This window comes from Balaenoptera physalus (genome assembly GCF_965194825.1).
Source record: "Balaenoptera physalus genome assembly, chromosome: 19".
Classification (NCBI taxonomy): domain Eukaryota; kingdom Metazoa; phylum Chordata; class Mammalia; order Artiodactyla; family Balaenopteridae; genus Balaenoptera; species Balaenoptera physalus.
In genome coordinates, this window is record NC_138900.1 from 65,050,385 (window position 1) to 65,077,618 (window position 27,234).

Genomic DNA, 27,234 nt, shown 5'->3' on the forward strand with positions numbered 1-27,234 from the left:
ATTAGGAACATGTGCAGAGGAGCTAACACAGCAGGTTCGAGCCTGGGATCTCCAGAAGGGCCACCTTCCAGGGTCGGCCCTCAGCCGGCGTCTGGGAAGGTGGATTTGGGGAGGGTCCCCCACTCCCAGGACTGATGAGCGGCTCCCTGCGCCTAAGCCGTGTGAACAGACAGGGGGGTTGGGGCCGGACGCCTGCGTCCTCCTGCGAGTCTGGGGTTTGGGTGCGTGTCAGGCAGAGGGTGCTTGTGTGAACGGCCCCCCGAATAAAGACCCCGCGCGCCGAAGCTCTAACGCGTCCCTGATGGACAGCACTGCACACGTGCTGTCACAGCTCGCGGCTGCGGGAACTCAGCGCGTCCTGTGCGACCCCACGAGAGAGGACGCTGGAGCCTGGTCCCCCTGGACTTCAGCCCCCAACCCCTACCCAGTCCCTGGGCTGATCGTGCTCTGCAGCCCCTCACTGTAATAGACCAGCTGTGACGACAGCTCTGTGCTGAGCCCCCGAGTCCTCCCAGCGACCCACTGAACTTGGACGTGTTCTTGGAGACCCCCAACTCATATCCTGGAGCACAGAGATGAACAGCTGTGCTTCCAGCCCCTCTTCCGTTGCTCCCCCTGAGATCTTGCAATGAACTTACCCTCGTTATGTAAGGCACCCCTAATTCAGTGCTGTGCTAAGTAGGGGCACTGAACCAGAATAAGATTTTACCCTTCATCTAAAGAAGCGTTCAGTGAAATAGTTCACAAATGCATACATTAAGTCCCAAATTATGTTAGAAAGATTTCAGTGTGGCTGGAGTCTGGTGTTTTGAAAATGAGGGTCAGTGAAGGCGGGGGTAGGAAAGAAGATGACTTGAGGTGGGTCTTAAGGGTGTGGCAGGCAGAACAGTGGCCCCTAAAGACACCCACACCCTAACCTGCGGGCCCCGGGAATATGTTACCTTACAGGGCAAAGGGGAACACGGTTGCCGCTGGAGTTAAGGTCAGCTGACCTTAAGGTGGGGAGCGTGTCCCGGATTGTCCAGGTGGGATGTGTACAGTATATATGCCTAAGGTAATCTCAGGGTGCTTGAATGTGGAAGAGGGCACACGGGCACACGGGTTCTTGGTGCCACCACCAAGCGCCTCTGTTGTCCTGTAGATTTCCAGGGCAGGAGTCGGAGCCCTGCTGTCGGTGACTTTGGTTTTCTCAGGAGAGTTGACACCTGTCCTCTCAGCAGACACACTGCAGAGCTCTCCTGAACCCCCTTTGCTACGCTTGGGCTTGGAAAGTGTGAAGGGAGAGGTGGGGACTCGAAAATGGAAACACTGTCTCCCATGAAAGCTCTTCACCAGTTCCCTTCCCTAGTCGCCAACCTCCCCCAACCCACAGAGCTCACTCAGTCCCCACTAATCCTAAGAGGCAGGAATGATTAGGTTGACCTGTAGAAAACTGTCCTTTCTGTAGATGGAAAAACAGTTGAATATTGGCGATTTCATACCGTTTAACATAATATTATCATCAACGCCATTACATGGATGAGGAAACTGAGGCTTAGGAAGGTTAAGTCATTTGCTCAAGGTCACACATTTGGTGAGTCAGGGAACGTAGAGTTGAACAGGGGCCTGACTCCAGAACGTGCTGGTCTAAGTGCGGTGACAGGCTGCTGTCTCCAGAAGGGGCTCCTGCTGGACCATGGGGAGAGAGAAGGCTGGGAGAGCACGGTTTTCAGATGCCAGGATGAGCACCTAGACCTGCCGTGGCAGCCACGGGGAAACCAGTGTACGACGGAAAGGCTAAAGCTGGGGGAGCAAAGAGTAGGATAAACAGGGATGTGAGGTGGAGGCAGGAAGGGGAGTGAGTTGGCTGCTGCGGAAATCAGGATGAGCTTCCCCACGAGTGGGAGATGCTGGAGGTAACTGAAGAGGAAGGAGTGACCAGGGATACTTCGTTGTTTGGGTCTCCTGTCCTTGGCACCGCCTCTAGCGCACAGTAGTGGCTCGATAAGTGCTCATTGCATAAGGGCAGAGCTAAGCAGATAAGGTTAGCAATTGTTCCTAGCATCGAGGAATTACCACGTTGAAAATACGGGGTTTCAGGAGCAGCTTTAATGCAAGCCAGGGTACTGTGAACAGTTCCTGTCATGTATATAGTGACACCTACTGCCAATAATATATGCTGGGACCTTTCCACCAACTTCTCTATATTTGTTGCTCTTATCTTTTTACTTAAGTGGCGTGTTGAGCGGAAATTTGATCACACATCATTGTGCAGTGGACGGTGTTTATAGGTTAGTAAATCTGGGTGGGCTTAAGGGGCACATAGGTGGAAAGATATGAAGATAAACATACATACAGGCTGTTGTAAGAACTTCTGAGGTCCTAGGCGTCCTGAGTTCTGGATGTTCACCCCACATCATAACAAACATATTAAAATACTCCCACATTATCTAAATACTCTTAAAGAATTTAAGCTTTAAAAAAATAGTTTTCACTGGAAATTATTTGGCAATGGGGCACTCATTTAATTTATGATTGCTATGACTGCCTGGGAATCATGGTATTAGGAAATTCTTACCAAGTGATTTCTAACTCACACATGGTTTTCAAATATAATGACATGTTTATCAATAAACTACGGTTATGAAGTTGACACGTTATATTTCAGGGATCTTTCTTTGAATATTTATTCACTTCAGATTTGCAGTGTATTCTTTTGCATTTGGGGCCTAATAAAATTTCTTTTTCAGTCCCAAACCTTTTCATAGGTCCTTGAAAAGCGTAATGAGAAAAGTGGCCCGATGAACACCGCTGCTTGTGTATGAGTGACCAACTAGGCATAAAAGTCAATGAAGAAGCTCACGTTTCTCTATTCTAAGGCTACCCCAGAACAGAACATGGAAAAACAAGTCTTCTTCTTTTCATTTCCAGGACTTTCTTTCTCATTTCTGTTCCCCCACTCCACTCCCATGTTTACAATAAGTGCCAGCTGACATGCAGGAGAGGCTGGACGGTGACACAGATACACAGGGGACCCTCCTCAACACAACCCATGTTTTCTGGGGAAACGAATTTATGATGCAAATTCCCCTAGTTGGACATTCTAGCCTTAACAGTTAGACACTGCCGCTTTTATTTCCGATGTTCAGAGGGCAGTGGTTTCGGACACGCCTTCAGCTGGCCCACAGCAGCTCCAGGAACTTCGGCCACACTAGCAGAGATGACAGCCTGACCCGGCCTGGGTGGTGGCGCGGGGGCCACACTGAGGGGACCCCTGGCCGTCTGCAGCATCGACCTCGGGGCCCTTACCATCCCAGCCTTGACCTGCGCTGTCAGACCTCCACCTCGGCCCCGACTTCGGCCAGCTGACACCCACCATCCACCCCACAGCCCTGACCTCCGCCATCTGACCCCCTGCCTCAGCCCCAACTGGCCTGACTTACGCCATCTGGTACCCACCATCCGCCCTAACCTTGACCTGGGGCGACGGACGCCCCCGCGGCCCTCGGGAATTCCTGCGGACACTCCCGGGACCCCCGGAGCGGACCCCGGAAGACTCGCGGACCGTTCGGCCGCCGACGCCTCCGAGCAAAGTGATTTCTCGGAAAGCCGAGTGCTTCGAAGAAGGCGGGCCAGGCGCGCCGCTCCCATTGGGCGGCCCCTCCCGCCCTTCCGCACCTATTGGCCGGCACGGCCGTCGCTCTGCGCGCCGGGCCCGCCCCCGGCCTTAAATTAGCGCGGGCGCCCGGGGCCGCGGCGCATCTCCGGAGCTCGGCGGCGGGCGTGGGAACGCGGGCGGCGGCCGACGGCTGGCGGCGGCGCAGGTGGGCGGCGGGCTGGAGCACCGGGGGCGCGGGTGGCGGCCTGGGGGTCCTGGGCCTGGGCGCAGACGGCGGGCGCCGGCGCAGGTCGGCCTGGGGCGCGGGCGGCGGCGGGCGGCGCAGGTGGGTCCGGGGCCTGGGGCGCGGACGGCGGGAGGCGGCGCAGGTAGGCGGTGGGCTGGGAGCCCGGGCCGGGGGCGCGGACGTCGGCTGGCGTGGAGGCAGCGGCCGTGCAGTCTTGGTCTGCTTTCTCTGTCCTCGTTTTCTCCTGAATCCGAACCGAGCATCCAGGTGTGGCTGCTCCCAGAGATTGGCTGTTGCTTTAAAATAATCTCGTTTTTCTTAAAATCTGGTTGGCATGGAAAACTGTAGAATGGCCCGTACAATGCAGGGAAATATTGACCCCCTTGTTGTAAGACCTTCTCCTTTCCCGCTCAAATCCTACTCTTGGAACAGGGCTGGAGTCATAACTGTGAAACTGCCCCTTGTACAGCCGCGCTGGTGGGGTTAGATTGTGACGGGGCGGGCTGGAGTTTTTAATTCTGATCGATGACAAGTAAGACTCCTGAGTGCGGTTGGAGGTCTTTTGCTTCCATAATAGCCCGGTCGTTCCTGGCAAGAAAGTCTGCTTAGGGCTCACAGCTAAAAGAGCATTTTGGTGTAACGTGAGCCCCAGGGCAAAGGGCAGACTTTTCTAAGGTGAGGTGGTGCTCCTTACCCAGGGCGGTGAAGTGCTTTGTGAATGGAAACTAGAGACTGGATTTTCCAGAGTTTAAACTACCCCCCAACGTATGCGGGATGTAACCCACTTTTTTTGAAAGCCAAGTTAGGAGCCAGCCCTTAAATGACAGTCCTTTTGGATTATGGCAGTTTCCTCTCCAGAGAATTGGGAGAGGTTTAGGTGTTTCAGCAAGATTGGGACCAGGAGGAGAAATGGCTTTTGTGCTTTTGCTCTTATGAGTGTCCAGGGCAAATGACCAGGCGCCCTGAGAGACGTGGGGAAGGTGAGTCCTGCACCTGCACCACCTGTCAGGCCCTTCCTGGAATCCGGGTTGGGTGGGCCCCGGGCAGCCTCTTATCACCTCCTGCCTGGGAAGCCTGATCCCCGGCTGATTTATAGGGATGCAGATTAGCTCCAGATAGGACTTGGCCATAAAGAGAATTATTACCTAAAAATCGAGGAAGAGGAAGTTTTAAACATGTGACTGGGCTTATAAATGTTTCGTGGCTCTGTATTTGGTGGAATTTTGTTAGTGTTCAGTAAATTGTTATGGATCATACTGTAAAAGAATCTTAGGCTTTTAACGCCACTTAGAATCTTGGAGGGGGGCTTGCGGTGACAGTTTAGGTGAGCTGTCCATATGCTGAGATCCTCTCACTTAACCGTGGCTTTTCTCTGCAGGGTGAGTAAAATGAGATCCTGCTGGGGGCCTTGGGGGTCGGGATGCCTCTCTGGGCCTCAGATTTTTGTCTTTTGAACGAAGCGGGGGCTGGATTAGATGATTTCTAGAATATTTTCATGTTCTGTGACTCACTCTTCCTCTCAATGCCATTCTCTTACTTTTTTTTTTTCTTTTTCTTTTTCTTATAAATCACCACAAGATTCGTCCTTAACAGTTTGGGGGTTATGAGTCCATTAGAAATCCTGATGAGAAGGTGTTGACCCACTTTCTAGCAAAATGCCCGTACAAACAAAACTTTGCTTTTTATTTCAGGAGGCTCCTGGAGCATGGACTCCAGTTTATGAACTTTGTACTAAGGGGGTGAGCAAAATGCTAACAAGCGGGAACATTTCATTTAATCGACAGATCCGCAGACACCAGCCTTCTTTTGTGTTCCGGTCCCTTTGGCCCTCCTCCACACAGCTCCTTCCTCAGGTGAGGGGAGATGCTCCATCTTTCCTCCAGGAAAGCCCTGTGGGAATCTCTGCCCTGCTAAGTTATTTTCTGGGGTGCGTGGTGGTGTCGTTTCATCTCTCTCACCAGGTATCCCTCCCAAACCTGTCCCTTCCAGTTTATAAACACGAGGGACTGTTTTCAAATTCTGGGACTTTGAGATCCATGCACTTTGCCGATGAGGAGAGCCTCAGAGAGATGGTCAAGTGACTTTCCCAAGGTCTAGTTAGAGAAAAGCCTTCGCTGGGGTCTACAGTTTCCAAATCGAAGTCCGGTTCCCATTTCACACGCTTCACTCCTTTTGAATCCACAAACGGGCAACTGGAGTTAACTGGATGAAAAAGTTACAGGTGGCGCTCATGGGCCCTCACCTCCTCCTACCTGGGACCTGGACCCCTTCTCTGACCGCATAGCCATCTGCGGGGTGGCTGGAGTGTCCAAAACACACACACACTTTTTGCTTTATGGACCAGGATGGCTCTGGATGTGACCATGTTCTTAGGGATGTTATGTCTTGTCACTGCTGATTGTTTCAAATTTGTTGGCCCGAAGAGGTCACATTTTAATCGGAAGAATTGAAATGCTGTTTTTTTTTGGGTGGGCGTCTGTCCAACCGCCTAGGGGATTTCCACCCTGTTCTTGTAAACGTGGGCTGTGAGTCGACACGGTACGGTCGTGCTCTCTTTCTCTGTGCTGTTGGGAAAGCTGCCTGCTCTGGCTAGAATGTTCTTCCCAAGGGTGTCTTTGGGCGCCCGGGGTGGTGAGGCCCCCAGATTCTGGTGCATTCTGGGAGAGGCTAGCTCTGCTCTGTTCTGTCACTGCAGTTGTTTTCCTCACTCTTGTCCTCTATCTCCCAGTTGGTCATAAGAGTTCCTGAGGAGGCACGTTGGGACAGTAGTAACAACGTGTGTTATTTAAAGAGAAGCTTCTCAGGTCCAGGCAGTGTGTGAGGTGCTCTGTATATGTCGTCTGAGTCCTCACCGTGACAACGCCCGGTATCTGCAGTTATCCTGGTGTGGCAGCCAGCGTCGCTGACACTCCGAGGTTAAATGACGATCCAGGCTCACCCGGCTGAGAGATGGTGAGACTTGAATGGGACCCCAGCTTGGTCCCATTCCCAAAGCAGCTGTGAAGGGGCAATCTAGAAGGGATAGCCTTGAGGATTTCTTGTTTCTCGGAGAGCACAAATGTCATATTTGCTCACGCATGCTGGTCCGGTGGGGCATTAAGTCATGGAATTGGCTCTCAGAGCGATCGACTGCTCATTGAGGGCACCTGAAAAGGTGAAAGTGATTTCCCCCATCTCCTGCTAAAAATGGAACGATGAGTGACGCTCTCAGATGCGGCTGTGTTTGCGTGAAACAGAACAGGGGGTGAAAGCTGGAAAGAGCACAGCCAGAGCCTTAGTTGGGGCCACATCTCTGACGCACAGCTGCAGATTTCCCAGTGAGCTTTCAGTTTCCATTCAGGGTTGGAGGTCCTGGAAGCCCGGCATTGTCTTCTCACAGCAGGTGGCCCAGAGTTCCTGGATCCGTGGGTTTCCCCCAAGCCGGCACCTGTGTTGTGATCCTCTGATTTTCCTGTTAGCAATTCTTGGCTGTTGAGTACCTGGGGTGCTGTGAGTAATTAGACAGTGTTTGTAATTTCACAGGCTATGTTTTCTCTTTCCAAGGATGTGTGACCGCAACGGCGGCCGGCGGCTGCGGCAGTGGCTGATTGAGCAGATCGATAGCACCATGTACCCAGGGTTGATCTGGGAGAACGACGAGAAGAGCATGTTCCGGATCCCTTGGAAACACGCTGGCAAACAGGATTACAACCAGGAAGTGGACGCCTCCATCTTCAAGGTAGTGGCTTGGCCTCCCTGCCACCTCGTGAGCTCCTGGGGGAGCTGTGGAGTGATTGCTGTCTTTCTTATTTGCTTGAAAGTTAATCCAATTTTTCTTAAAACAAATGAGTGCCGAATGTGTCTCAAAAAATATAGTAGGTGATTTTACACCTGTTATACGATTTAACCCCATTCCAGGTTAGTTGTATATTGTTGGCATTTTCTGATGAGGGAAACCGAGGGCACTTTCTTCCCTTGCGCTACCATTTCTTTTGCATGAGGACTGGCAAACACAGAGAGAAAATACTTCTTTTAGACTGAGACCTTTTCCCCCGGGCTGCCCCCTAAATTCCATTTAGAATTCTAGGAAAGGTTTAATTCTTCATTCTTTCAGAGTTGCTACTTCTGCTTGGCAGTGTAGGGTCAGCTCAGATGAGAGAGACACCATCTGTCATCACTTCTGGGGCCAGGTCATGTGGGTGTCCTGAACCTGCAGCCGGTGTCTAAAACTAGCCCACTTCCCTTGAGAATCATCAGTACCCCAAGCATGGAGCGAGCTGCTGTGTAGTTAGTTCCACCACGTGCACTGAGACAGCAGCGCTGACTGAGAGTTTGCTCTGTGCCAGGCCCAGCCCCATGTGTTTTATTTGTTTTCCTCCCACACAATCCTATGCAGTAGGTGCCGTTCCTGTCCTTGTTCTGTAGAGGCTCCAAGAGGAGAAGTGACTTGTCCAAGATCTCCCAGCTCTTGGATGATGGAGGCAGTGTTTGAACCCAGGCATCCCAGCCGTGAGCCCAGGCTCCCAACCCCTAGCCATACCCATCACCTAGATTCAGGCAGAAGAGCCAGGGCATCCCAGCTCTGCGGCCCAGCCGGCTCAACAGGATCCCCCGTCGGTCATCAGGGCCACAGAAGTGTGGGCTCCACCCCTTGGGAGATTTGGAGCCCTAGGTCCAAGGTGAGCCCAGGCCTCCATGTTTGCAAACAGACATGTCAGAGGTGATCCGACTCAGAACCTGGGTTGCAAACTGCTGCCATATGTGCTTGTTGTGTGGGCATTTGGGGGCCAGAGTCCGGAGGGTGGAGAGTGAGTGAGGGGAGGAGCCAGGAGGCTGAGCAGGGTGGGGGGCGGGCAGAGCCAGACCCCAGGCGCGCATGAGTGAGGGGAGCAAAGGCCTGCAGGACCCCAGTGCAGCACTGGACCCTTAGCCGGGATGACTGTCCCCGACACAACCAAAATGACAGAGATTGTACCTTGGCCCCGGAGCAGAGCGCTGAGAGGTCAGAGCTGGCTCATGAGGCATTTCAGTCCTTCACGTCTCTGCCTGGTGTTTGCAGGGGGGCTGCACGTCTTAGCACTTCTGTTACTGTGTAACCCGGGTCACAGAGCTCTTTGACAATCTGATGCCAGTTGCCTGCCCCTCCAAGAAAAGTGGGCGCGTGCGGACGTTCTGCGCTCACCTTCAAGGGGGCCCTCGTGGCCTGGACATCCATCCGGCAGGTTTCTTCCCTTCAGGGACCCCAGGTCGGGAGCCTGGGCACTGCTCATGCCTCCTTTCTCCTCCTTGGTGGCATCGTGGATTCCTCTCTTGGAGAAGCTTTTTGCCTTTGGCATCACAGTGAATTTCTCTTGGGAATGGCTCCATCTAAATTTTAATATTGCCCAAGGTGCAGCCAGTCAATTGGGAATTCTAGATCACAGATGGCTGTAAGCCAGGGCTCCGCCACCTGGGGCCAGATTGTTCCTTGTGTGGGTCCGTCTTGTGCACCTCAGAGGATGTTAGCGTCATCCTGGCCTTGACCTTCTAGATGCCGGTAGCACCCTCTGCCCCACTGTGACAACCAGAAATGCCCCTGACGTTGCCAGATGCCCCCTCCCCACTGAGAACCCTGCTAGGAGCGGACCGTGGCCAGGATGAACAGATTGAAGCGGAGGCGTGGGGGTGCTGAGGGCACAGTTGGAGGCTGACCATCAGTAAAACTGCTTCAGGAGGGGGCTGGGGGCGGGACCAGTGGCTGCACGGCCCTGCTTGTGGCTTACCGGCGGAGATGCAGGCCTCTCCATTCACCCTGCTCCCGCTCTGCTCTGGGGGGTAATGAAATAGAGCCCCAGATTTATACATCTTATGCAATGTTCTTCATGGCCGTTTCAACAGCGTTGAGAAAAATGTGCAAGATTCCCAATGTTTCCGTTGATTACGCAGTCCCTCAGTGTGGCAATCTGAAATGAGTCTACAATCTCGGCAGGAATGGGGGCGGGAGGGAGACCGGGCGCCCACCCAGAGCTGGGCGGCCACCCGAAGGGCGACAGCCTGGGCTGGTGGACACGCACATGGTGGAAGGACCCGTCTGGCCCGTCCCCACGTGGTGCTCACTTCCATCCACCAAGGGGCACGTCTCTGCCATGTCCACCGACAGAGCTCTGCTGTTGGAAGAAGCCAACAGTCAGGCCTTGAGCCATCTTGAGGATTTTCTGTTTAAGTAGAGAACCTTTTGTTTCAAACATTCAAAGAAAACCTTTCAAAAATTTATGAGTTAAGAGAAAAAAAAAAAAAAATGAGCCTGCTTTCCTGCCTTAGTCAGGGATCGTAAGAAGCCACTTATACCAGAGAATCCTTCATTGTCTGCAGGTGTCATTGTGAGGTCAGCTTCGTGGTGTGGACCAGAGACGGGAGATTGAAAAAGACATTAGTTCATTTTGTATTATCCCTGACTGTACTGATGAGGCCCTGATATCAGCTCATATTTATTCTTAAAAAAGTATTTTGCCTCCTTTTCATAAAGTTGAGGGGGAAGATCTAGTTAACTGAGGGTTATGACTCGTTAATTGTTCTGCCATTGACCAGGCTTTGTGACAGGGCTGAATAAATTAGAACTTACTTAGTAGCAGATATTTCAAATTCACTAGGCCTTCGAGGAAAAAAATCACATTTGACTTTTAAAGCACAAGATGAGACAGTAATGTTTTTTGTTTTCTGTTGTTTTTAAATTTTATTGAAGTGTAGTTGACTTACAATGTTGTGTTAATTTCTGCTGCACAGCAAAGTGACTCAGTTATACATATATATATATTTTTATATTCTTTTCCATTCTGGTTTATCACAGGAAATTGAATATAGTTCCCTGTGCTCTACAGTAGGGCCTTGTTCCTTATCCAGTCTGTATTTAATAGTTTGCATCTGCTAATCCCAAACTCCCGATCATCCCTCCCCCTTGGCAACCACAAATCTGTTCTCTATGAGTCAATAATGTTAAATGGGGAAGAGCCGGTGGTCCCGGGTTTAACGCAGGCTGCTGACGAGCGCAGAGCAGCACACGGACAGGGGAGACGTAGGTTCCGGTATATTCTGAGCCGCTGCGTGGCTGCTGATGGCCTCAGATCACTCTGTTCTGTCTCGCATTTGCTCTTGAAGAGTCCTGAGAGATCACCCAGGTAAGCTGGTATTTGCGAGCTGGCCAGAGAGCCCTGCAAGGGCTCGGGGCAGGCTGGCGGTGGGGCGCCCGATGCAGCCTGGTGCACGTCCCGACTGCGGGGCCCTGCTCTGCTCTTTGGATCGGGCTTTCCTGATGGGGTGAGTGTGAGCTTTGAATGGACGGCTGCCCACGGCAGTGCCCCGTGGGCTGTGCAGCTCTGGATACACCCCAGCTGGTCTAACATGGCCCCCAAATCCACGCTCTTCCATGCCCGTTGGTAACGTGGATTACCAGCTCAGTGGTTCTCAAATGAGGGTGTGTGTGAGTCATGATAGTACTTCCTTAGGGGACACTTGGTAGTGTCTGGAGATGTTCTGGGTGTCACAGCGGGGAGAGGGGATGCTACAGGCACTGAACTTGTCTTACATCAGGGGAACAAGCCAGGCCGATTTTATAAATTTTATTTATTTATTTATTTGGCTGCGTTGGGTCTTCGTTGCTGCGCGCGGCCTTTCTCTAGTTGAGGCGAGCGGGGGCTACTCTTCGTTGCGGTGCGTGGGCTTCTCATTGCGGTGGCTTCTCTTGTTGCGGAGCACAGGCTCTAGGCATGTGGGCTTCAGTAGTTGTGGCACGCGGGCTTCAGTAGTTGTGGCTCACGGGCTCTAGAGCGCAGGCTCAGTAGCTGTGGAGCACGGGCTTAGTTGCTCTGCGGCATGTGGGATCTTCCCGGACCAGGGCTCGAACCTGTGTCCCCTGCATTGGCAGGTGGATTCTTAACCACTGCACCACCAGGGAAGCCCTACCAGAACTATTTTAAATGGGAATCTGACTCAAGGTGTTATGGAGTTCCTGGCCACCTAAGTCAGAATCACTGGGATGTTGGCTAAAGATACGGGTTCCCAGACCTAACCCACAGGTACCCAAGGAGACTCTTGAGGGGCAGGGCCCAGGAATCCCTATCTTAACGAGCTTCCCAGGGGATCGGTACATGCATTAAGCTGGGGAACACCTGCCTGCTGCTTGCTGAAGTAGAAATTCCTTGGGTTGAAAGTCAGAACAGCTGGTTTTTAATCCCAGACTGGGTCACCTTGGGAAAGTCAGCTCTTAGAATTTCATTTTCCCGGGTGAGGGTTGAGAATTCCCTCCAGATCTCCTATTATTTTAGGCTGGAAGACATGTCTGATTTTGCCTGACACCAAACGTTATTTTCACCTGACAGTAGTGACCTCCTGATTGGTGTGTCTGTATTCCAATTTTGAAATCTAAAAACTGTGCCCATCCACGTTTTTAATTTTTTTTTTTTAAATACTGCCCCATTTTACATTTTGACTTAAAAGTTTCCAGCTTTGAATTTCTGGTCCTAGTTCAGATTCTAAGGTTTGGAGAGGTCAGAAAATGGAGCTGTAAAAAAACCCACAGAGAGGGAAAACATTTCTTTGCATTTTAAACAGTACCCTGGGGAGCGGTAGGGGAGAAGGGGGTGGGGAAGGTTAGAATAAATGCCAAAATGCAAAACAAAATTGCTGTTAAAAGTAGCAGGGCAGTGGATGACCGCATTCAGACTTTTTTGCAAATGTTCCCTTTTCACGCTAAATTTTAGCTAGAGGTTGATTTGAAAAAGCAACAAATTGCTCTTTGTTTTGAACATTCTAGTGAAACCATGTGAAGCTTCCTCTTTGTTCTACTTGACCTCGGGCTCTTCCCGGCCCTCTGGTCCAGGGGAGGATTTGCAGGGGGCAGAGCCAAGATGTGTGTGTGTGTGTGTGTGTGTGTGTGTGTGTGTGTGTGTGTGTGTGTGTGTGTGTGTGTGTGTGTGTGTGTGTGTGTGTGTGTGTGTGTGTGTGTGTGTGTGTGTGTGTGTGTGTGTGGTGTGTGTGTGTGTGTGTGTGTGTGTGTGTGTGTGTGTGTGTGTGTGTGTGTGTGTGTGTGTCCGTCCTTGGGCCTGGGTTCGAGTTCCGGAACGCCCTCCCCCCGACCTGGGTCTTTTCACTTCTGTCAGAGGAAGTGGTCTGCTTGGGGTCTCTGAGCCCTGAAATCCTGGACTGAGGACCTTCAGGAGGGCCAGCAGAGCAGGTCCTGCCCGTGGCCCTTCATGGGTTTTCTTGTCTTCCTTCAGGCCTGGGCCGTTTTTAAAGGGAAGTTTAAGGAAGGGGACAAGGCCGAGCCGGCCACATGGAAGACGAGGTTACGCTGTGCTTTGAACAAGAGCCCGGATTTTGAGGAAGTGACAGACCGGTCCCAGCTGGACATTTCTGAACCGTATAAAGTTTACCGAATCGTCCCCGAGGAGGAGCAAAAATGTAAGTATCCTTTCTTTATGGGCACTTGGCCCAACGGAGGCCGCCTGGGTCTGGGGTTCGAGTCGCCGCCCACGGGGTCCAGCTAAACAGATAGTTCTCTCCTTTACGTCAGCAGAGGTTGAGGTCTCCTTCCGCTGACCTCACCCACCATCTGCTGACTGTGGCAGCTTCCAGTTGAGAGGCAGCGGACGGGAGGAAGGGGCGGGAGACGGGGTGGCAGCTGGCACTGCTGCTCGCTGCCTGTTGGACCAGGGGCGAGTGCTGGGGCCTCCCTGGGGCGCAGCCACGGGCTTGGACGGGAGCAAGGCTCCCCAAACAGTGCCGATGAGGGATTCCTTTTGTTTTCTAGCAGCTTGCAGAGCAGGCCAGGAGAAAATAAGGCGGACAAAGAAGGGATGGCTGATAGGGGTTGAGGGCAGAGTTCTTGAATGAACTTGCAGATGGCGCGCTGTTGGCTTCATTGCTGGAGATCGGATATGCTTCTAGATACTAGATCCTGGCCGTTGTTTGGGAACCCCCAGATGTGATAAGTCCTGAAGTCTCCTCCCGCTGTAAAATCCCAGGAAAGCAGTTGTGAGGAGATTAAAGCAGGATAGCAAAAACCTGCCTCACATCGCCTCCCCCCCGCCCTAATGTCCACACTCTGCTCTGGTCAGACTTCACTAATCGATCAGGATGTGTTGAGCTCAAATCTGGCCTGAGGCGTTTTCAAAGTGCTGTGCTCTGCAGCTGCTACAGATTAGAGCTGGCCCAGGAGATGAAACCTAATTACCACCCCGAGTTAAAAACATTCTTCCAACAGGTTGACTTTCTTAGCCATTTGATGTAGCAGTTAGAATCTTGGCACAGCATCCTTTCCTCCATAGCCGCTTAGTCAGTCGTCCAGTAATGCTGGGAAGAAAATAGAACCCTTGAGAACTGCCTAGGGCTGGGCAGGAATTCTGAGTTTCTGAGGGGGCTCTTCCCACTGCAGGGAGGTTGAAAATGTTGGTACGTAATTTTTAAAAAGTTAAAATCGTGACTCTCGGAAATAAATGGTGAGCCTGGGTCGGAGAGTTGTCTAACTCATTAACGAGGGCACCAGCGTGCCGTCGTCTAAGATTGCTTCACAGAACGTGCGACGCAGGTGCGCACGGTCAGTGAAAGGCAGAAGGCTGAGCCGAACCTGTGCGTGTCCTGCCCGGGCAACACAACCATGGTTGGGGGTGATGTTCTCTAGTGATCATTTGTAGCTTAGTTGTCTGTGAATTAATACCTAACTCTACTGAGTCTGAACCCTAATGGATAATCAGTAGGAAGTCAAACAAACTGACCTTCCCCATGGAGAATCAGATGGCCTTAGGGGGACACCTCTTAGCTAATACTCTGGGGTGCTCTGTTGCCGTCTGACTTCCAGTTTTGGATAAATTTTTCATCATCACAAAGTATAATAAATTGTGACTTGAAGGAATAGAGAAGTTTCTCTTAACCCTCCCACCCACAGGGTCAGCCAAGCTTGAACGGGCAGGTTACCCTGGCTTGTTTATAGCTCGGAGCGCAGCCTGCATCACCTGCAGGGGTGGATGTTACAGAAGCAGCGGTTCTCAGGGGGCAGAGAAGCCTCGCATTTGCATAATGTCTAGGTGGGCGCACTCTCCTCTGTACCTCAGTGGTTTGCTGGCTACTCTGGGGGTGCCCCACCTGCCCCCTGCTGCCCCCATCAGCAGCTTCTGAGTGATTTTTTCAAATCAAAATCAAATCAATATTCAGTCCGGATGAAACAGTGGGTCAATTCTGCAGATGATTGGGACCGATGAATTCCAGCAAACGAGTGTTTGTTGGTCATAATACATCTCACATGGATAAATGTAATGAGGTGAGTTTCTGGCTGGGGAAGAGGCCTGAGAGGGGGGAAGAAACTAGCCAGTCCAGAGTGCTTGTCGTGGGAACGCTCGTGTGCCTTTAGACGGTTCCTGCCGCAGGCGGGTTCCAGCCTGGGCATCCGCGAGCCTTTATGGTGCGCCACGTGCGTGCACAGATGCACACATGTCTATTGGGAAAGGCCAAAATGAGATTTCCTGCCCATTAACTTTAAAAAAAAGACTCCAACCTGCAAACACATCTTGTCAGGAAATCTTTGCGTGTCAGATGCCCTAGCTTGTAACTCTAACCTCTGTCGGTTGTAGAGTAGATCTGATTTGAGTTCATCTTAGATCTCAGCAAATAGAAGGAAGATACCAAAGTGCTGCCTTGGTCCTCTGAGTGCTGGACACAGCAGCAGCCGACTTCTCTTGTGCCTGCTGACCAGATGACTGAAGCAGCGCGGGAAAAAGGTTTCTAGGCCTTTCCCAAACCAATGAAGACGCACATTGGCTTCTGTTTCCTTCAGCCTAGCCTTAAGAAAAAGCACTGACTGTGGCCCTGACGATGGTTGTGATGCCTCAGTGCTGGTTGTCATGCGCTTGTCCGGTTTTCCGTAGGCAAATTAGGCGTGGTGGCTCCCGGCTGCATTAGTGAAGCCACAGAGATGGAGTGCGGTCGCTCCGAAATCGACGAGCTGATCAAGGAGGTGAGTGGCGGCAGCGTTTCCAGAGGTCCGGCCCCGACAGAAGCTGCGCGTGTTCGGTGGAGAGCAGCGCCATCCCGAATGCTCTGCCGAGGCATCCGGGGCCGCGGGCTCTCGCTCGCTCAGGGATGGGGCGTGAGGACCTGCCATCCTCGCGAGGCCAGCCTCGAACCGCTGGTCAGCCCCCTGCAGCTTACAGCCTGTCCTTCATCCCGAGGGCTGGGGCCGAGCTGCCTGCTCTGCAGCAGTGAAGTTCCCTCAAGCTCCAAACTTGTCATATTTTAAACATTTTGAATGGCACCATATATTCCCTTGCCTTTTTAGGCGGGCTGTAGTGAAAAAGTAAACGTTCTTTGCTGCTTGGGGTTGTCGTCGTGATGTGGATTATCATACAGCTCTCGCACTGGTTACTAATATGCAGCTCTTAGTCCTTGATGGGTTGGAAAGCCGTACAACCAGGCTTATTAGAATTGTACACAAGCTCATAGTTCATAGGCTGTAAGTGAAGGCTTAATGGGGTCTCCTTAGGCAAAACACGTGCGTTTTTGAAGACTAATTTTAGCTACCTTTAGCTTCATAGCTATGTTTTTGTGCACGTTGCAAGGCCGACATTGCCTAGCTAAAATTATTCCGCACAGCCTTGCAAAAGGGAGTGTGGGTGCTATACAGATTCTTCTCAACACTCACATGGCAATAACAGAATCCTTTGGAGTGCTTTGAGGGAGAGAATGTAGATAACAAGATGTAGCCTCCTCTGGGCTGCCTGGCTTTCCTGCAGATGGCAGCTGTTAAGTCTCTGGGTGGGCTCTGGCAGCAGACCCAGTGAATTCCTGGCTTCATTTCTTGCCAGTGATGTCCCGTTTTCCATACAAGGCTTTCCAGCCAACTCAGCTAAGAGAGATACTTGCGTTGGCACGTGAGGATCCCAGCGAGAGCAGGTCTCCAAACGTTTTCTCGCTGGGTTTGCCAGCCTCCTTTAAGGACTGGGTCAGAGATGGAAAGTCTAGACGTGGCGCGTGGAGTGAGATTGGCTGGAGCGCGGGAGACTGTGTCTAAGGTCACCGTGTGCTTCCCCAGGGCGTTAGGGCAGCTGGGTGACCTGGCCATTCGGTTTTGCAATAGGCACTTCCATGTAAAAGGCCAGTAAACACATGAGGGGCCCCGCGAGGCTAGTGATTCGGTCTCGTGGTTTGACCGCTCAGCCTGGTGGATTTATTGTCTTGGATCTTTGAAGATGCAGAGTGAAACTTTGCTTCATCTCGTGCGATAGAGATGACAGCGTGGTTTTAGTTAAGTCTGGAAGCCCAGTGACAGCACCGCTCTCCTCTCTCGCCCCTGCCCCAGCCTCCCGTGGACGATTACATGGGGATGGTCAAAAGGAGCCCCTCCCCGCCCGAGGCCTGCAGGAGTCAGCTCCTCCCAGACTGGTGGATGCAGCAGCCCAGCGCAGGTGAGGGCGGGGGCCCCGCACTGCGGGTGGTGGGGGGCCAGAGGTGTTCCCATGGCTACCGGCCTTCACTCCTTTCTGCTTGGGGCGGGGTGGGCGGGGAGGCCACCGTGATCCCTATTTTCCTGAAGGTGACTGAGCCCAGAGAGCTGGCGTGGCTTCCGGCCCCGAGGGCGCAGCCCGGCCACGCCTTTGCGCCCCACTTGCCACTGTCCCCTGGAGGCACAGTGTCCTTCCCGTAGGCGGTGGCGCGCCCCTGTGCTCCTGGGAAGGGCGGACGGAGGGGCGGGAGACCAGAGGGAAGATGCAGCGGGGCTTGTAGGTCCGTTAGGACAGTCTTGTGACATGAGGACCCCTGAGAGCCAAGGATAGCTGAGGGCATCTGAGATGGGGAGAGCTCGGAGCCCTGGATTCGAATCCCGTGCCAGGAAGTTGCATATCTTATTCGAGCCTCAGTTTACTTGACTATAAAATGGAGACACCAGGACCTGCCCCCAGGGTCGTGAGGACAAGCGAGGCCTTCGCCCTTTTCTTAGCTTCTGATTCCCCCGCCCCTTGAAACAACCCTCCCTCCTGGGGCACGAGCGTCTTTGCCTCCTCCCTCGCCTCTTTGCCCCACCGTCCCCTGTGGGAGACCGGGAGGTAGCGGCCTCACAGTTGGCCAGGCTGCTGGGGGACGATGTCGCCCCGAATCCCTCTGCTGCGGCAACGCGACCGGGAACACTCGCTGGGCTCCGGGCTCCCCTCCGGGGCAAGGCCTGGGTGCGGGGCCGCAGTCCAGGGTATTCCAGCAGCAGACCCTGGGGCGGGAAGGAAGTGTGGCCCCGTGGTGTCACGCCGACACACGATCAGAGATCCCACAGCACAGGGGAAGGCTCCGCCCCCTGCCCGCCGGTCGGGTTGAGGTCTGGCTTTATGAAACGAGGGTCGCTGTGCCGGGAGGGAACACCCTGAACGCGGCGGAAGCCTGCGGCGGGGCCTCAGGAGCACGCACGTGCGGCTCCTAAGGAGACTGGGTTCCCGCACACGGCTGGGGGTCTGGCTGGGTCTGAAGCTGCTTTTGTCTCTCTCCAGCAGGCCTGCCGCTGGTGCCAGGGTACAGCACCTACGACGCGCACCACGCAGGTACGGAGGGGCGCGGGGCGGGCTGGGGGCGGGCCAGGCGAGCTCTTTGAAGACAAAGCTCTCAGGACCCGTGGGGGCCCACGAGGGTTGTGGACGAGCGCGATCTGGTGTCGGAAGTTGGGAGCCCGATTCCTCCTTCTCACTGTTTGGCTTGCGAGCAAGTGGCGGTCTTGAGCTTCTTTTTGGGTTGGACTAACAGACAGATCCAAAGAGTTCTTTCTGGGTGCAGATATGCAGGAGAAAGAGCGTGGGCACAGACACGCTCAAGGCCCCGCTCTGTGCGACCCCAGGTGGAGGAGCTGAACCATTCTGAACTAAAGGCTCCTGCCCTGTAAGGTAGGGACAGTGGTGACAGCCACCGCAGCAGGGTGCCGTGAGGTTCTAACGGGGTATTGTTACAACTTGCTGGTAGGGACGTAATTGGTCAGTGTTACTGGGGTCAGTTTCCTTTACTGACATACCCTCTCCCACACCCAAGCTTGTAGCGATAAGGCTACTAATAACAATGATGACGACGACAGTGGTGATGGTGTTGATGATGACGGTGGTGGTGCTGGTGGTGAAGATGGTGCTGGTTGGGTGCCAGGATCCGTGCTGAGACTTTCATGGCCTCATCTCATTACGGCACCACCTCTAGGCAGGTGCCGTTACTGTTCCCACTGCACAGGCTCAGAAACCCTGGGTCATGCAGCTTGTGGGCCGCCGAGCTGGTCTGTTCTGTCTGTGCCCCTGTCCCTTGCGGGCAGAGGTGGCCTGTGCCACATGGTTGTCTAGTTTTGCCGGGGATTCTGGAATTTACATTCAGGCTCATTGGTGGCATCTTCAGGGCAGAGGAAGGCGGTGTCTTCCCCAGTAGCTGCCTAGTTCTGTGAGAAGCGAGCAGCTTGACTCATCAAGATGGACCACAGGACGTTAGGGCTGCGGGCTTCAGGCCTCCTGGTGTAGCGGAGGAAACGGGGCTCAGGGAGCAGTGTCTCGACCAAGGCCCTCACGGGATGGGTATATTTGGGGGGTGGGTGGAGCCAGGTCTCACCCAGGCCAGAAGATTATAAAGAAAACAACCCTCCTGTTCTCAGAGCTCTTATCCATTGCACGGCAGCCCTGCGAGCTGGGGGCTGTTAGAACTCCGGCTTCACAGAAGAGGAAACAGGCTTTGAGGTTAAATTGCTGGCCCGAGGTCCCACAGCTGGGAAGCGGGGTGCAGGGTTCAAACCCAGGCATCTGGTGCGAGCCTGTTGTTGAGACCAGTTTATGCCTGGGTCACGGGGCCGTGGCCCGGGGAGTCTGCTGACTGATGCCTTCTGGGGGCAGAAGAGTAGCTGGGCACAGGGCTGCGGCATCTGGGTGAGCAAAGACAGTTTAGGGAGGAAGTTTCCTGGGTTGTTCCAGAGCTTCTCAGCACCCAGCGTGTGAGGAGACTCACAGCCACTGCCTCATGCCGAGAAAGTCCTGAAACGTTCTTGTAGAAGTTGTGGACTTTGGTCCCTCTGTTCCGTTCACACACACCCCACTAGGTGAATAAGCTGTCAAGGGTTCCCTGTTCTTAACCCTGCAGGCAGGAGGCAGTGAGTGAAGCGGACACGTGAAAGGCGCCAGGGAGCGGTAGGGAGTGTGGCAAAGTGGAGCCCCTTGCCCACTGCGCTGCCCTTGGACCCGCAGACCCAGCCAGCCTCGCTTTCCCCATTTACTGTAGAGAAACCAGAGGTCTGGATTTTTATGTGAAACATCCCATGTAAGACGCTGGCAACAGACACGTGTTGACAGCACCCCACTGTGCTGGCGGACCCACACGCGCCTCAGGCCGCCAGCGTGTTCTCGACTGTGTCGTGGAAGTGACTAGGCTCAAGGGCATCGTCTGGAACTGTCAGAGTGGCAGGAGTGGCAGGCATGGAGCTGGCCTGCTGGGGAGGGCTGGGTCCAGGCCCCCAACTTGGCAGTCGCGTCGTCAGGGCGAGCGCCTTCACTTGTCTATGCCCCGGTTTCCTTACCTGGAAAATGGGGTAGTTGTGACTAGTCTCCCCCTCAAGGGGGTCGCTGTGAGGACTCAGTATGCTAACGGATCCCAGCCGCTGGGCTCAGCACCAGGTACGGCTGTGAGACCGGGGATGGGACACAACTTCAGGGGTCTCTTCCACGCAGCTCGTCTTTTGTCCTGTCATCCCAGTTTATTCAACCGTCACTTACACGGTGCTTACACGCGCCGGGCACAAATGCGAGCTCACACAGTTCTCACAGCTGCCCGGGGGTGGGGCCATTGTCTCCACTTTGCTGATGGGGAGACTGAGGCTCGGAGTGGTGGAGCCGCTGCCCGGGCCACCCAGCTGGGGCCACACGCCAGGTGGCCAGGCTCCAGAGTCCGTGCCCCTGGCATCTGTGCTGAGCCGCCACCGTGGTCAGACTGTCCCCCAGCAGGGCTGTCCTCGGTGGGCGAGTGGCTAAACCGGGCGCAGGACGGGGTTGCCGGTGGCCGGGCTGAGGCGCTTCTCCTCCGGGGCCTCCACCGCTCGGCTGGAGCGGCTGTGTGTCCTTGCTCAGGCCTTCCCAGCCCGCGCCACCCCTCAGCAGGGGCCGCTTGCACAGCCCTCCTGGGCCTGTCTGGAGCACCTGTGCAGCGGCCGTTCACACGGCCGAGAGGCGCTGGCATGAGATAAGGCCTGGGCGATGACAGGGCGGAGGGGCAGAGCGGTGACAGAGTCAATCTGGAGCATTTCTTCATTTGGGACAAAGGTCAGAATTGCTCCGGAGTGTAGGGAGCGGAGCGTGGAGCGTTAGGTGGTGCAGACACGGCACGTGGGGAGGGCGGTGAGCGGGGGATGAGACGTGGGCTGGGATGCGGGTGCCGCTGAGCCCCCCCCGGGCCTCAGTTTCCCCAAATGTCAAGGAAACGAGTTGGACTGGACCACCTGAAGCCCCAACCCACAACCCCGCATGATTCGGGAACGCCACTGAACTCCGACGTGGGAGAAAATGGAGCAGGGCGTCTCGCCGTTTGAGCGGAGCCCAGTGGGAGGGTCCGAGGAATCGGGAGTGCGCGGCACGTTAACCCCGGCCGGGCAGGTGGCTGCTCGCAGGGCCGCCCCTGATGGTGGGGCAGGTGGGGCCCTGCACAGCTCTCGGGGGCACCATGGAGTTGGGCCACTCACAGCCCGTGTGGCTCCAGAGGCAGCCCTCGGCGGGTCTCGGGCACTTGGAAGGTGCCCTGAACTCACCAAGCTCGTTGGTAGTGCGTGTACGTCTTGTAGCTTAAGGTATTAAGATGCAGGTCCCGCTGGGGGTGTCCCTGGACTCCCTGTTGTCTTCACTCCCACCTTAGTTTAGAGGTTCCCAAACAAACAGTAGTCACGTGAGCCCCACCTTCGCGGTTGGTTTTCATACCTGGGTACCGCCTGGACTATTATTAATGTCTGACTTTTCTCGAAGTTTCACTTTTAAAAAATTAAGTTTAATTTAAATGGGGACCATCTATCATTGCCTGTAAAGGTGGAACCAATGCCACTTGCTGTAAGTAGGAACTCAGAGGCCAAAGCAAAGTCAGTGGAAACCAGACACACTGTTCAGAAATTCTGGCCATTATATTACCCCCACCCAAGGCTCAGAGGCTCAAGTGCTCTGCCTCGTTTGAAAGGGAGGTTGTCTGTCAGAATTACGTATTAAGGGTCCATCAGCACCAAACTAGGGCTTTCTTTGATCAGAGATGGAGAGAATATTGAAAATGGAATAATCTTTTCATTTATTTAATGCTGTCTCCCCCCGCCCCCCCCAATCATCTTATGTGTAGCACATTTTGGGAAACATTGCCTTAATCTGAGTACTTTTCAGACTTCTTCCTGAGAACAGGTTTGGATGAAAGGTTTTGGAGAGATTCTTAATTGGAAATTCAGGGAACCCCAAGGCGACTGTGGATTTGTCAGAAAAAAGATTACATCTTTGTTTTCACTAACCTGGAAATCAAATCTAGCATTTCTTTCCATTATGAACGTAGGCAGTACTGCGTGTGTTTGCGTGTGTACATATATATGTACATTCATATATGTGCGTGTGTATATATGTGTTTATACATCTAGTATAAATTGTATGTTGTATACATGATAGATAGTGGTAGAGCAGGGCCTGTGAGATGGAGTTATTTTCCTAAGAATTTAAGTTGTCACAACATCGTTTACCCTCAACCGTGACTTGTAAATTACAGCAGTTACGAGACCATCCCCAGAAGGAGGGAGGACACTCCAGCAATTTTTACTATTTTGAATCATTGGCTTCCTTAGTGATTCTGTGTATTTAGTCATGCTTATAAAAACCGTGAACTTGCCCAGAATGCCGAGGAGTCCCAGGGTTAAGCCGTCCCCCCTTGGGAGAAAGGCAGGCTCCGGCCATGTTGGCACAGAAGGGACCGGGGCCCCTTCTCCCGCAGCCCCTGACCTGACCCCGTCTCCCCACAGCCTTCTCCCAGATGGTCATCAGCTTCTACTACGGGGGCAAGCTGGTGGGCCAGACCACCACCACGTGCCCCGAGGGCTGCCGCCTGTCCCTGGGCCAGCCCGGCCTGCCCGGCGGCAAGCTGTGTGGGCCCGAGGGCCTGGAGCTGGTGCGCTTCCCGCCGGCCGACGCCATCCCCAGTGAGCGGCAGCGGCAGGTGACACGGAAGCTGTTCGGGCACCTGGAGCGCGGCGTCCTCCTGCACAGCAGCCGGCAGGGCGTGCTGGTCAAGCGGCTGTGCCAGGGCCGCGTGTTCTACAGCGGCAACGCCGCGGCGGGCAGGGGCGGCCCCAACAAGCTGGAGCGCGACGAGGTGGTCAAGGTCTTCGACACCAGCCAGTTCTTCCGAGGTCAGTCCCGACCCGCCTCCCTCCCGCCTGTGCGTCCAGGGGTGGCCCGCGGAGGAGAGGCCCCAGCCAGGGGGCAGCGGGGCGGCCCTGCGTTTGAACCCTGCCCGTTCTCCCGGAGCCACCCAGGCCCCTCCCTGCCTGACTCCCGGCGTCTGGAGGGGGTGCCCGCAGAGGGGGCGCCTATGCGGTTCTTTCCTTGCGCAGCTGTTGGAGGATTAAGGAACTTAGCGCCTTGCCACGTCGTTGTGGGCTGTCCCCGGGCCCTGGTTACAGACACAGAGTCTCAGGCCCCAGCTCGGGCCTGCGGGGTCAGAATCTGCATCTTGGCAAGGTCCCCGGGCAGCCGTGTCCACGTCCTGAGATAGTGACCTTGTGCACGCCCGCACAGGAGCGCTGCCCGAGGCTGCCGTCATCCTGGGAGGCGTGTGGCTAGGATCCCACGCCCGGGAGTTCCTCCTGGAAGGTCGGGACGTGTGAAATCAGTCACTCTGGTCCCCTGAGGCTGCTGGCCAGAGAACTCCCGGGGGCTTTCTGGAGAAGGGGCCCTGCGAAGGGGGACGAGCTCAGGTGCGAAAGCCCCGAGTCCACCTGGCCAAGGGGGTCGCAAGGCCAGGATTCGCAAACACCTTCCCCTGCGCTGGTGTCCCTCCAGAGCTGCAGCAGTTCTACAACAGCCAGAGCCGGCTTCCCGACAGCAGGGTGGTGCTGTGCTTCGGAGAGGAGTTTCCAGATATGACCCCCTTGCGCTCCAAGCTCATTCTCGTGCAGGTGAGAACTGGCGGCTTCAGGGCTCGCGTCCAGACCTTGCAGCCTGCACGTCTGGCTGGGGACCAGGCAGCAGGGCCCGGGGGGCTCCACCCGTGTGCAGGCCTGGACGAGCGCTTCAGGTGTGGGAAGGAGACTCTTTTCATCCCTGAACTATATCGTCTCATGTTCCAGGACTCCCACAGTCCACGTTGTTTCCACTCCTTTTGTTTAGTTCGTTTTTTAAAACTCAAAACCTCCTTTTCAGAAAGAGTCCCCCTGTTCAGTTGTCTTAAGGTCTAAGTTGACAGATTAGGGCTTTGCCAGCCCTTGTTTAACTCTAGTCAAAGAAATGAACTCTAATTGGTGGAATTCTGGACCCTGGCTCGCCAGACTGGAGCGCTACTGGGAGAGTATACATAGGAGTCTTTGCAGGAAGACTGCTTGCTCGTTCATTCATTGGAGGCCTGGAGGTTCTGATGGATGGCTCTGGAGCCGGGTAATCAGAGAGGCCCACCTCACTCCCCACCTCCATCTCTGACCTTGTGGTGCATGTCCCTCCAGATCGAGCAGCTCTACGTCCGACAGCTGGTGGAAGAGGCTGGGAAGAGCTGCAGCGCCGGCTCCATGATGCAGGCTCCCGAGGAGCCCCCGCCAGACCAGGTCTTCCGCATGTTTCCAGATATTTGTGCCTCACACCAGAGACCTTTTTTCAGAGAAAACCAACAGATCACAGTTTAAATCTCTCTCTCGGGCGCCCCGCCCCGCCCACATCTAGAATTTCATTATTACAATTACTGTCGTAATTATTTAAGGGTGTGGATCCCTCCGACCTGGGGTGGGAGGCTTTCCCCTGCTCTTCATTTAGTAAGGGCGTCCTCTGAGGACTTGACAGGGAAAGAGAGCTGTGCCCCACTTCTACCGTTCAGATGTAAGCATCGAAACTCGCACCAAATGCTCTGGAGGCTGTAACTGTAACTTGTGATTAAAACATTTATTTCCTGCATTCTCCCCTAATTACCATTAGTTGCTATGATTCTTTCAGTATTTGGAGATACTTGATATTTCCAAAGACCTGGCGTTCAATTTTATTAGCAAATAGCTGTTTCCAGAACAGAAATCTGGAGTAGAAGATCAATTTTGTTTTTAACTTTGGTTAGAGCTATAGAGTTATGATTTCATATGCTTGATTCAGTGAAGTGTCTTCTTTTAAGCATGTTAATAAGATTTAAAGACACCTGGATACCAGCCTTCCTTTAATAAGTGAAAGCAAAACTCTTGGGTTTTTAGAAGAACGCACTGTCTTCCTAGAATTTGGTGCCAGGAGAGCATTTCCATTGCCAGGTGAACTGGTGTGTTTTCATCTTCAGACAATGAAAACTTTCCTTTTGGGCCTTTGTTGCCAGGAAGCCTAGAGCTAAATTTATTTTTTCATTTCTGTAATTAAATCATCTGACATACCTCTCTCTTCTTCGTTCTAAATGGTTTTGACCTGTTTTTAAAATATTTGTACTTTTAATTGCCCTTTTTAAGTTAATTGTCCTATTGTAAACTGCCTTGAATCTTTTTTTTTTTTTTTTATAAAGTGGGCAGGATATAAACCACAAGTTCAAAAAATAATTGTGGATGGCACCAGCTTTTTGATCGTGGCTTTGATTCAGTCAACCCATTCGTGGGCCAGCGATGTGGAACATGGGAGGGCAGCTGGAGTGGATTGGGGAACACTGGGTGAGATATGTCAGCTTCTCACCACTACGCTGGTCCCCTAGCCCCAGTACTCCTTGCAGTCAGGGATGACCCCACTCAGTGTGGAGAAAAGGGAACCCTCCCACACTGCCAACTGCAGGGAACGTGAACTGGTGCAGCCACTGTGGAGGACAGTATGGAGGTTCCTTAAAAAACTAAAAATAGAGCTACCATATGATCCAGCAATCCCACTCCTGGGCATATATCCAGTCAAAACTATAATTCGAAAAGCTACATGCACCCCTATGTTCATAGCAGCACTACTCACAGTAGCCAACACGTGGAAGTGACCTAAATGTCCATCAACAGAGGAATAGACAAAGAAGGTGTGGTACATATATACACTGGAACACTACTCAGCCGTAAAAAAGAATGAAATAATGCCATTTGCAGCAACATAGCTGGACCCAGAGATTATCACACTAAGTGAAGTTAGTTAGAGAAAGACAACTACCGTATGATATCACTTGTATGTGGCATCTAAGATACAACACAAATGAACCTATCTGAAAAAGAAACCGATTCACAGAGAACAGACCTTGTGGTTGTCAAGGGGGTGGCTGGGGGAGGGATGGATTGGGAGTTTGGGATTAGTGCGTGGAAACTATTATATATAGAATGGATAAACAAGATCCTACTGTACAGCACAGGGAACTATATTCAAAATCCTGTGATTGATAAACCATAATGGAGAAAAACATGAAAAAATATATATAATTGAATTGCTGTGCTGTACAGTGGAAATTAGAACACTAAATCAACTATACTTCAATAAAATTAAAATAAAATTTAAAAAGTGGTAAAATACACATAAAATTTAAAAAAAATGACCCCACTGCACACCAAATTCTACCCTTCAACATAGTGGGATTCCAACAGAAAAGTCCCAGTTTCAGCCCTGGAAGAACTTACCCTATTTACTAGCAAATAACATGCATCTACTCCCCAAGAAACAGCCACATGTTTTCCCTCAATCACGATACTAATCAAAAGCCAGCTAGGAGCCTGAAAACAATGGCTTGCTTGGCTTTCTGGTTCACAATATCGCACTAACCTTCCAATGTGCAGGATAACATATCTCTACAACCACTTAAAATCACTTTCGTAATTACAAAGCACTTGATACCAATGGCATTTTTCACAGAACTAGAACAAAAAATTTTAAAATTTGTATGGAAACACAAAAGACCCCGAACAGCCAAAGCAATCTTAAGAAAGAGAAACAGAGCTGGAGGAATCTGGCTTCCTGACTTCAGACTGTACTACAAAGCAACAGTAACGAACTCAGTATGGTACTGGCACAAAAACGGAAATACAGATCAATGGAATAGTATACAGAGTCCATAGATAAACCCACACACCTATGATCAACTAATCTATGACAAAGGTGGCAAGAATATACAATGGAGAAAATACAGTCTCTTCAATAAGTGGTTAAAATCAATCAATTGCTAAAAAAAAAAAAAGCAGTGGTGCTGGGGAAACTGGACAACTGCATGTAAGAGAATGAAATTAGAACACTCTTAACACCATACACAAAAATAAACTCTAAAGACCTAAAAT

At 52.8% G+C, this 27,234-nt stretch overlaps 1 protein-coding gene across 7 annotated transcripts; it reads left to right on the plus strand.

The window, feature by feature from the left end:
* The first annotated feature begins 3,724 nt into the window (after nucleotides 1–3,724).
* Nucleotides 3,725–25,386, plus strand: IRF8 (interferon regulatory factor 8). 7 transcript variants are annotated; one of them, XM_082438443.1, is made up of 9 exons: nucleotides 3,725–3,803; nucleotides 7,368–7,542; nucleotides 13,055–13,238; nucleotides 15,698–15,786; nucleotides 17,128–17,233; nucleotides 18,305–18,355; nucleotides 22,795–23,181; nucleotides 23,834–23,949; nucleotides 24,490–25,386. In XM_082438443.1, exons 2-9 carry the CDS (start codon nucleotides 7,369–7,371, stop codon nucleotides 24,664–24,666), a joined length of 1,284 nt encoding a protein of 427 aa, XP_082294569.1. In that variant the 5' UTR covers nucleotides 3,725–3,803; nucleotide 7,368; the 3' UTR covers nucleotides 24,667–25,386. The 7 variants fall into 7 exon arrangements, with proteins under 7 accessions (XP_082294569.1, XP_082294571.1, XP_082294572.1 ...); XM_082438445.1 differs by having other exon boundaries at nucleotides 18,308–18,355; XM_082438446.1 differs by lacking the exon at nucleotides 3,725–3,803 and adding an exon at nucleotides 5,660–5,677.
* Nucleotides 25,387–27,234: the final 1,848 nt, after the last annotated feature.

Coding starts and splice junctions, on each gene's coding strand:
- IRF8 (XM_082438440.1), top strand. CDS start 8,276: ATGATGGAGGCAGTGTTTGAACCCAGGCATCCCAGCCGTGAGCCCAGG. Junction 8,483..13,054: donor TTTGGAGCCCTAGGTCCAAG/GTGAGCCCAGGC, acceptor GTCTTCCTTCAG/GCCTGGGCCGTTTTTAAAGG. Junction 17,234..18,304: donor GATGCAGCAGCCCAGCGCAG/GTGAGGGCGGGG, acceptor GTCTCTCTCCAG/CAGGCCTGCCGCTGGTGCCA.